We start from the raw sequence: 11,045 nt of genomic DNA, 5'->3' as shown, positions 1-11,045 counted from the left end.
GCTACCGCGTACCAGCAGCGGGGCATGGGGGAGGGGCTTGAGTTGTCTGGGCTGCACCGCGGAGCGGCTGACGGGGCGGAGCCTCTGAGGAGGCCCAACGAGTCTGGAGTGGCCGCCTTGCAAAGTGTCCCGGGTGGGAATACGCTCCTGGAGAGTGGTTGGAATTGTTGGACCGAGAAACTGTGGTGGGAGTCAGTGTGTGTGTGACTGCAGTAATGTGTGTAATTGCGTGTGTGACAAATTGTGATGGGATGTGTGATTGCGGTGTGTTGTGTTATGGTAATACTTGGTTGCGTGTGATTGTATAGTGTTTGGTTGTCGTGAAAGGTCTGTGGGTAGGTGTTTGTAGTATGTGTTGCGGTTCTTGTCTTGAGTTGACTTCTGTATAGTGTTTGTCATACTTGATAACTGCATGGGAAAAGATCTGTGTAAAATTCTGTGTTTGGTTTTAAGTCGTCCTCCCTGCCCTTTGGCCACCCCCTTAGTCTCCTTTGCTTCCTTATTTTACCCCTGGAAGTTCTTGGTTCTCTTCTGTCGTTTTCCAGTTTTCCTGATTTTTTCCAGAGTCGGTATCTCAACATCATATGACCCGCATCTTTTATCATATGTATTACTTAGTTATTGCCAGAATAGTAATGCTGCCTAACAAACCACCCCTAAATCAGTGGCATATAACAGCAAGCATTTATTCTCATGTTCACCTGTTTCCTGGTTCTCTGTTCAGCCTGTTTAGGCTGGGGCTGAGTAGCTAGACTGCACATGGGTTCTTTCTGCTGCTCACACCAAGAGGACAGTGCCAGGACCTGTTCTCATCATGGATCAACAGAGCACAAGACAGACTGTACAGTCTTAAAAACCTCTACTCCTCAGTATGCTGTTAGTTCTCTTGTCCAAAAATATTCCTTTTCAGGTCTTATTATTGTATTATCCAGGAATTTCATTTTCCATCCCCTTCTTTTTATGATTTTATACTTCAGGTCTCTGGTAAAGAGTATATTGCTGGGTTTTTTATCCTTTATCCTGCTTGAATGTTATTTTAGTAGGTGAGTTTAATTCATTTACATTTATTGGGATTGCTGATACAAATTTGTTTTCTATTTACTTGTGGCTTTTTTATCGTGTAGATTTAGCTTATTCCCCTTTCTTTCTCCACTGCTTTAGTTTCTGTTGTTTTCCTTGAATTTTTAACATGCGTACTTAACAAAACCCCACCTTAAAAATCTGAAACACTTGAACTCTAAACTATCCACCTATTTCTGTGGTATTCTTGTCTAATATATTATTTTCCTCTGATTTTAAATTCCCCAAATTAGTAGAATTCATTTGTTAGATGAGTATATATGCATCTTTTGTACATAAATGTGCATATTTGTCTTTTTATACCTATGTGTATATATGTATATATATTTTTTATTGTGATAAAATAGAGATTACATAACACGGAAGATAAAATTTACCATCTTAATATCTGCACCCCCATTTTCATTGCAACATTATTTACAATAGTCAAAATAGGGAAACATTCATCAATAGATGAATGGATAAAGAAAATGTGGTATATACATATAATAGAATATTAGTCAAAGAAGGAATGCCTGCCATTTGTGACAGCATGGATGAACCTGAAGAACATTATGCTATGTGAAATAAGCTAGTCAAAGAACAAATACTACATGATTCAATTTGTATGATATATCTAAAATAAACTCAAGAAGCACAAAAATGCAATAATGGTTGCCAGAGCCTAGGAGTAGAGGGAAATGGGGAATTATTTTTCCATGGGTACAAAGTTTACATTATGTAAACTTTGTTGTACAGTTCTAGAGATCTGTACAACACAACCTGTATTAATAATACAGTATTATGCACTTTTTTAAGAGTATATATGTTGTGTTAATTGTTCTTACCACAGAAACAAAACACAAAAGAACACGAGGAAATTTTTGGAGGTGATGGATATGTTTAGTACCTTGGTTATGGAATCGGTATCATGAATATATACATATGTTCAAACTCATCAGGATATATACATTAAATGTGTGTGATTTTTTTGTACCCTAATTATATCTCAATAAAGCTAAAAACACAAAAACATTTAACATTTTAATTACTTGTAAGTGTAGAGTTCAATGTCATTACATTCATATTGCTGTACCACTGTCATTACCACCTGTCCATAGAACTCTTTCCATCTTGCAAAACAGAAACTTTGTACCCATTAAACAGTAACTCCCCATTCCTTGGATCTTCTAGTCCCAGCAACTTCCATTCTATTTTCCTTCTATAGGAATTTGACTACTCTACATACCTCATATGAGTTGGATCATGCAGTGTTGTTTTTTTTGTGATTGGTTTATTTAACTTCGCATAAGGTCTTCAAGGTTCATCCATGTTAACACATGTCAGAATTTCCTTCCTTTTTTAGGCTAAATAATGTTCCATTATATGTATATACCACATTTTGTTTATCTATTCATCTGTCAGTGCATACTTGGGTTGCTTCTACCTTTTGACAGTTGCAGATAATGCTGCTGTGAACATGGGTGTACAGATTTGTTCAAGTCCCTGCTTTCAGTTCTTTTGGGTATGTACCCAGAAGTGGAATTTTTGGATCATATGGTAATTCTGTTTTTCGTTTTTTGACTGCAGTACTGTTTTTCATAGTGGCTACACCATTTGAATCAACATATTTTTTGAGCACCTACCATCAGTGACCAAGAGAGATTTAAGAAATCCCTGTTTTCATGGAGTTTGTATGAGGGGCTACACAGACAATATATATGGTAAATAAATTATGTAATTTGTTTATGATAATTCCCACAGAGGGAAAAAATGGAACTTGTGGAAGGATATTGGGAATATCTCAAAATTTATTACAATTGAATGTTTCTGTTTTATTCTGTTCTATCATACAGTGCAAGAATTAGTCTCTCTCAAAAAAATAAAATTAGTCTACTCTCATATAATTATTTTTTACCTAGTAAAGGCTCAAAGCAGATGAAAAATTATTATTTCTTAACTTAACCATTTTATTCATCCAGTAACATTGTGATGTGAGTATAATTCTCATTTCAGATGAAGAGTATGGGAATTCTAAATTGTGCGTGTCTTTTACCTCAATTGCCAAAGTAAATAGGAAACAGAATAGCTCCAACTCTCTTTTACTCCAAACCTAAGGATATTGTAAATATGAATCTTCTTTGACTCAATTTTGTATCTGTGACTGCACTGGGTCTACACCTTTCTGCTCACAGAAGATATTTGAAGAGCAGATATTATGTGAACATCACTGTTGTGTTTACCTTGTTTCTAAAGTCTTGATGTTTTCTTGAATGCCTGGTTCAACCTAGGTTGCTGAGTCTGAGTTTTTTTTTTTTAAAGATTTTATTTGTCAGAGAGAGAACGAGCGAGAGTGAGCATAGGCAGACAGAGTGGAAGGCAGAGTCAGAGGGAGAAGCAGGCTCCCTGCAGAGCAAGGAGCCCGATGTGGGACTCGATCCCAGGACGCTGGGATCATGACCTGAGCCGAAGGCAGCTGCTCAACCAACTGAGCCACCCAGGCGTCCCGAGTCTTTGAGTTTTCCTCTAAATTCTTGCTGTCTTTGTATCCAGCATCTCTGGGCAGTGACCCCAGAGAATGTGAATTACAAGCAAGGAAGCTAATTGGGCCTGTATTAATTATCTACTATTGTGTAACAAATTACCTCAAAATTCAATGGTTTAAACAACAATAAACATTTATTATCTCTCACTCTGTGGGGGTGGGGAACAACTTAGCTGGATACTCTGGATCATATATTTCATGAAGTTGCAGTCAAGATGTTAACAAAGCTACAGTCATTGGAAGGCTAGATGGCTGGAGAATTTGCCTCCTAGATGGCTGGCAAGTTAGTTTTGACTGCTGGCAGGAGCATCTCCCCAGGCCTGGCTGAATGTCTTCATCGTATGGTGGCCAACTTCCTTCAATGTTCATGATTCAAAAATATGCAATACAGAAACCACCATGTCTTTCATGACCTAACTTTGGAAGTCACACACTGTCAGTTTTTGCAGTATCCTGTTGGTTAAACAGGACAACTCTATTCAGTGTGCAAAGGGTATACAAAAAAAAACCGTGAATACCATAAGGCAGTGATTATTGGAAGCCATCTTGGTTACCATAGGGATCTAGTGAGGAAACATCAAGTAAATTGAATTTATATCATAAGCCCACAGGTCCTGCCTCCACGGAGATAAGATAGATCTGCGGTGTGAGTAAAAAGCCTGGAGAGCAGGTGTCCATCATGGAAGGAGAACTTCTGACCTGAGAACTCTCCTGGAGGCTGGGGAAGCCTGAGATAGAGCAGACCCTAGAATTGTTGGATCTACAGTTTACCTTAACCTTTCTGCCCTTAGTGGGCAAGGCCTGAATGACATCTCAGCCTTCAGAGATCAGCAAAAGCTGTGTGACGATGGAGCGTTTAACCCAGATGATGGAAAGGAGAGGTAAGGTGGCTCAGAGATGGGAAAAGTTTAGGAGAGAGAAGCTGTACATTTAGGGGTTAGAAAATTCAGTACCCCTACCAAGAAAGTTCACATGGGTGTTGACTGCGGGTAGACATTTGTTTTTTTATTTATTCACTTGACTATTGTTTGAAATTTCTGTTTTTCTTACATTTAGATTTTTTAAAAGGGTTATTAAGTATATAACCATAAACAAAATCTCCTACTCTATTCTTCCTCATCCCCTGATCCCACTCCCCAGAGGCAACCATTTTGGTATTCAGCTCCACTTCCCTGAATATCCCCATACTGCTCATTCATGCTTGATTTTTCCTGCTGACTTTTTTGACAATGGAGATAAGGATTTATCTCTGTTTTCTACCTAACCTCTTTCTTGTCTCCCTCACCCCACCATTCCCCAACCCACCTTCTTGCCCTTCTTTCTAATATGGTGTTTTATTAGAGGTTGAAAGTTGACTAAATGTCAGGATCTGTATCTTTGGGGGGGGGGCGGGTGGCGCTAGAAAGTTTCCCTAGCAAGAAATCCTAGATTTTGCTTGAGAAGTATTAGCCAGAACTGCTTTTGGAAGGCAAACACAGTAGGAAGTAGGGGACTGGGAGGGACATACTTCATCTTTGAGGATTACAACTTTCACTTAATTCCCTTATTTTCTCTACATGGTTCCAACCCCTTACATTCAGTTCCTATCCCACACTCCTGCCTGCAGAAGTATTTAGAGCCTCCATTCGTAAGCCTTTCAAGGGTTCTGCAGAACCATGGTTCCCCCCACTTCCCCCACCCTCACTTAAGCTTCAGGTTTCTCTAGTTAAATTAGATAACAGTCATCTGTCTAATCTCTAGCTTCCAAAATTTTGTTGACATCTCTTATCTGCTGAAGTCTTCTATATTCTCTATGAGACTCAGCTTCCTTTGTTCCTTTCATTTTGGTTGGGTTTGGGAGAGAGAAGTAAATGCAAATATTCATTCTTACATTTTTTACCTGAAGGCCCTGAATTTTTTAGATCAAAAAATAGTTACTCAAAAATGTCATTAGAATCATGACTGCATTTTATTCCATCATATAAGTGGTTTACCATGCCTAAACCTGTACTTGATTAAAGTTTTTTCCATTTTTTTTACAGTGCTTCATAAACTATATTATTCTTAATCTTTGTGGTATTTATTATTATGTATTTGAGATAAACTTTCTATTAAGAATAAAATACCAGGATCCTAGGGAAAGCTTATATTGTCAGTAGATTCATTGGGCACCCTATACTTAGTCCTCCAGAAATTCCCATAAAAGACATTAGACTTTTATGTACATTTCAGCATCTCTATTGCCTGATGGTGGTTAGCATTTCTCAGTGCTCTAAGGATCATTTAGATAATATTATAGTCACCTGGTACTGACGATTTCTATATGCCTTTGTCTGGAGCTCTGAAATAAATCTGTTTTATTTCTCTTCCCTCAGCTTGGCATCCTCAGGACTCTGCCCTTTTGGAGGAAGAAGAGAATATGACCAGGTCTCTTGTACGTTTTAAGCATATTTATTTGTTTCCTGCATTATTTTGCAATGCAGTTGCAGTGGGTTACCTTAACCTACCAGTAAATTGGAAAAGCTAAATTGATGAAAATTAAGGTGAGGAAAAATAGAGTAGCAGAAGCAGGTGAAATTTGGGATATGGCTATGCAGGAACAGGTCCAAACAAAGTTCTTATGTTGATTTCAATTTGAATGTCAAAGCAAACTGGAACACAAAGTTTATTCCATAATTTATACTGTTTATGAGGGGAAAACTAATAATTAAGGAAAGAGAAAACTTCTCAAAGATTTTTTTTTTTTTTAAATAATCATTATACCCAACATGGGGCTCAAACTTAATAATCCCAAGGTCAAGAATTGCATGCTGTACCAACTGAGCCAGCCAGGTGCCCCTGGAAAGAGAAAGCTTCTCATTGGCACCTAGATCAAAAAGAAATCCTGAAATAATTTCATAATTCTTATAAGTTTAAGCTCAGATTTAAAAAAAAAAAAAAAAAAAAAAAAGTCTGCCCTGGCCAAAGATTAAAAACTAAAATTATCTGGAAGAGTAAATGGAAGATGTCTTTCAAATGAGCCTGCATATATATTTTCTTCAGTTGAGATTTTAGTCCTTTTTCTGCTTGAAATTAGGAAATTTTTAAAATGCTTTCTTTAGGGCACCTGGGTGGCTCAGTCATTGAGCGTCTGCCTTCGGCTCAGGTCATGATCCCAGGGTCCTGGGATCAAGCCCAACATTGGGCTACCTGCTCGGTGGGAAGCCTGCTTTCCCTCTCCCACTCTCCCTGCTTGTGTTCCCTCTCTCTCTCTGTCTCTCTCTGTCAAGTAAATAAATAAAATCTTAAAAAAAAAAAAAAAAAGAAGACCTTCTTTAGCATTAAGATTTATATAGATACCTTTTCCTAATCTGCCACTTTTATGTTGACATGTATCTTTTGTTCTATAGACACTTTAAATTTGGATAGTTACATTTAGCTTATGATTCATATATGCATACAATTAGAATTTAGTCAACATTAACATACAGCATCAGTATTTAATTGTCCTTTTCATAAGTTGCCAATCATGGTTTTTTCTAAGACATTTTTCATGTTAGGTTATAGAGATAGTCTATTTTCAAAACTTTTTCATATTTTGTCCTTAGTCCAATTGGAATTTAATGTAGTAATGGATTTTAGGTAGGAATGAACTGATGATTCTATCACTAGAATTATTTGTACATGTAGAAGACCAGTTGTTCCAACACTATTGTTAAATAGATATTTCTTTTGTGATGCCACATTTATCATGTGCATGCTTAATTGTTTCTAGGCTCTTTATTCTGTTCCTTTAGTCTATTTGTCTATATCTATACCAGTACTGTACTCCGTGTGTGTATGTGTGTGTGTGTTTACAATGTTTTAATCACTGTACCTTTAAAATAACCCTGTTGCTTAGGCAAGGATTTCCCCACTGCCGCCACACACAACTTGTTCCTAGTCTTTCAGAAATTTCTTAGCTAGCTTGGGACCCCCTAAATTTCTTTTTGAATTTTAGAATCAATTTATCTAGTTCTAAAGGAATATAAATTCTGTTCAGATTTTAACTGGTATTGCAAAGAATTTATAGACTAATTAGAGAAGAATTGAGTGAATTTTTTTTCTTGATGTTTCAAGTTAAGGGAATCTGTTAATACAATTCATCATATTAAAGAAAAAAGATAATCAGCTTCAAAGAGCTGCTAATTTTTTAAAGAATCAGAACTTCAGATTTTAAAAGAATCTCTTTAATAGGAGTAAACATGTTTACTAGGGAAAATGAGATGCATTCCCACCAAAGTCAGAAACGCAATCAGATTGCCAATACTACTGTATTTATTTACTATAATTCTGTCTGCCTAGGCATACAACAAAGAGAGAAAAATGGGAGATAAAAATTGGGAAGGTGCGGGGCGCCTGGGTGGCTCAGTGTGTTAAGCCGCTGCCTTCGGCTCAGGTCATGATCTCAGGGTCCTGGGATCGAGTCCCACATCGGGCTCTCTGCTCAGCAGGGTGCCTGCTTCCTCCTCTCTCTCTGCCTGCCTCTCTGCCTACTTGTGATCTCTCTCTGTCAAATAAATAAAATCTTTAAAAAAAAAAAATTGGGAAGGTGCATGCAAAATTATGATAGCTAGATAATATAGTTATAAATGTGGACAGCTGAAGAGAAATAATGACTGAATCCCATATGGATTTTTTAAACAAAATTTATTTACACAAAATTAATTTATACAAAAACCAATAGCATTCTCTATATAAACCACAATCAGCTGAAAAATAAAATGGAAGATGGTAAGAGAAGACTTGAAACCATAAAGAAAAAAATTATTTGATGTGTATGAGAGGAAAAAAAACTTCTATAATATTGATGTGGCCTGAAAGAGGATTTAAGTACATTTTTAAAACATCCTTTTTGGATAGGATCTATCATTATTCAACCAATATAACTTCTTCTTTTTTTTTTAAGATTTTATTTATTTATTTGACAGAGATTACATGTAGGCAGAGAGGCAGGCAGAGAGAGGGAGAGAGAGAGAGAGGAGGAAGCAGGCTCCCTGCTGAGCAGAGAGCCTGATGCAGGGCTCGATCCCAGGACCCTGAGATCATGACCTGAGCCGAAGGCAGAGGCTTAACCCACTGAGCCACCCAGGCGCTCTATAACTTCTTTTTTTTTTTTTTTTTTTTTTTTTTTTTTTTTTTTAAATTTTTTTTTTTTTTTTTTTTTTTTTTTTAAAGATTTTATTTATTTGTCAGAGAGAGCGAGCGAGAGCGAGCACAGGCAGACAGAGTGGAAGGCAGAGTCAGACGGAGAAGCAGGCTCCCTGCGGAGCAAGGAGCCCGATATGGGACTCGATCCCAGGACGCTGGGATCATGACCCGAGCCGAAGGCAGCTGCTTAACCAACTGAGCCACCCAGGCGTCCCTATAACTTCTTTTTAAGTTAATCTTCAGACTTACCTGAATAAAGATTCTGAATATTTTGGGGCACCTGGGTGGCTCAGTTATTTAGGTTTTGACTCAGGTCATTATCTCAGGGTCCTGAGAGCAACCCCAGCAACTCACTCAGTAGTGGAGAATCTGCTTGAGAGTCTCTCCCATTCCTTTTCCCTCTGCCCCTCCTCCCATTCACACTCTCTCTGTCTCTCTCTCAAATAAATAAATAAATCTTTAAAAAAAAGGATTCTAAGTATTTTTCTTAGAGTAAGGCAAGTCTATTCAAGCTGAGTCTAGAATATATTTGAAAAATAAGAATATAAAATATCCAAGAAAAAAATGAAAAAAGTGTGTCATATTCCAAATTTTTAGAGGCATATTTAATATTTATATATCTTTAAGAAAAAATCCTTTTTTAGAAAAAGTTGCCAGTCATCATATATACTGCATAACTGACATGTAATTGCCTTTATGCTCTTACTATAAACATTACTAAAGAAAAAAAAGATTTGTCCTGTTAAGAGTCACACGCTCTACCAACTGAGCCAGCCAGGTGCCCCTCCTTACTTTGTAAGTGGATAATAGTAGCCACTGCATAACCTTTTCAGGTTATTTTAGTAGTTAATATACCTAAAGAAATTATCACACTACCTAGTATATAATAACTACTCAATAGATGAGAGTGATGGTAATGATGATGGTAGTAATGATCATAGATCATAAAGACAGTGCCTCAGAAACAAAAATTACAGGGGCGCCTGCATGCCTCAGTCAGTTAAGGTCTGACTTTGGCTCAAGTTATGATCCCAGGGCCCTGGGATGGAGCCCCATGTCGGCTCCCTGCTCAGTAGGAAGTCTGCTTCTCCTTCTGCCCCTCCTCCAGCTCATGTGCACACATGCGCTCTCTCTTTAATAAATAAATAAAATCTTCAAAAAAAAAAAAAAGAAACACTAATTGCAATCAAGTGTTTGGGGATTTTCATTTGTATTTCCCATTTTGTTTATCTTATCAGTACTGTTTCTTGAATAAATTCTCCCAAATGTGGGATATATGGGTGCTTTTTTATCTTAGAGCCTTTACAGATAAATATTTTTTCCTTACTTCCTAACATGAATATTGAAGTTTTTAAGTAGGGGGAAGAGTTGGATGTGATGTGATCAAGTAACGTTCTTTTCCAGAAATTTATTAGTTTCTTGGCTTTTGTTACATTGCTGTTATGGTTTTAATTGTCATCCTCTGTAAATAAAACAAATAAGAAACAAAAACCTGAGTCCCTTTCCCTGATGCCTAACTATTGATTCTGTCCTTGGACCTTTATCCACTATGTATGTTCTCTACAATTATTCCTATCCTTTAGCCGTGGATTCAGCTCTCAATTTTAGGTTGATAGCTAATTCTCATCTTTCTTTATACCTCTTAACTACGTAGTGGACATTTCCATCCAGAAGTTCTATAGGAATTTCAAATTTTGCGTGTTCAGATTTTCCTTTTCTTCAGATTTTTTTTTTCTTTTATTCATGACAGTCAGAGAGAGGTAGAGGCAGAGGGATAAGCAGGCTTCCCACGGAACAGGGAGCCTGATGCAGAACTCAATCCCAGGACTAGGATCATGACCAGAGCCGAAGGCAGATGCTCAACCAACTGAGCCACCAAGGCACCCAGGATATTCATATTTTCATACCTCTCCTCATTCCTCCTGCCTTATTTCTCTTCCATCCCCATTTTCTCCATGCTCCCTTTCTCACTGGCTCACATTTTCATTTGGACAGGTTCTGAGACAGTTACCTGTGAGTCATGTCTAACTCTTTCACTTCCATCACAGACCAGTACAGATCAGTGACCACTATGTTTAGTTTTCCTGCCTAATAGATGATGAATGTTTAAGTTTGCTAACTCAATAATCAACATCTTTTTTTTTTAAGATTTTATTTATTTATTTGACAGAGAGAGATCACAAGTAGCCAGAGAGAGAGGAGGAAGCAGGCTCCCTGACGAGCAGAAAGCCCAATGTGGGGCTCGATCCCAGGACACCGGGATCATGACCCGAGCCGAAGGCAGAGGCTTTAA

At 37.6% G+C, this 11,045-nt stretch overlaps 1 protein-coding gene across 10 annotated transcripts in view; it reads left to right on the top strand.

Annotated features, from left to right (window-relative positions):
* ZNF568 (zinc finger protein 568) overlaps positions 1 to 11,045 on the top strand; it is a 132,428-nt gene that overhangs the window by 62,225 nt on the left and 59,158 nt on the right. For 2 of the 10 annotated variants that reach the window (XM_059151448.1, XM_059151442.1), the window contains exons 2-4: positions 2,650 to 2,783; positions 4,209 to 4,485; positions 5,959 to 6,017. In XM_059151448.1, coding sequence (XP_059007431.1) covers positions 4,410 to 4,485; positions 5,959 to 6,017 — 135 coding nt within the window. In that variant the 5' untranslated portion in view covers positions 2,650 to 2,783; positions 4,209 to 4,409. The other 8 variants (XM_059151453.1, XM_059151452.1, XM_059151451.1 and 5 more) reach the window with 7 other exon arrangements.

Source organism: Mustela lutreola, chromosome 16 (assembly GCF_030435805.1).
Source record: "Mustela lutreola isolate mMusLut2 chromosome 16, mMusLut2.pri, whole genome shotgun sequence".
NCBI classification, from domain to species: domain Eukaryota; kingdom Metazoa; phylum Chordata; class Mammalia; order Carnivora; family Mustelidae; genus Mustela; species Mustela lutreola.
The sequence above is the reverse complement of the archived record's forward strand: the minus strand, read 5'-3'. Positions and strand labels throughout refer to the sequence as shown.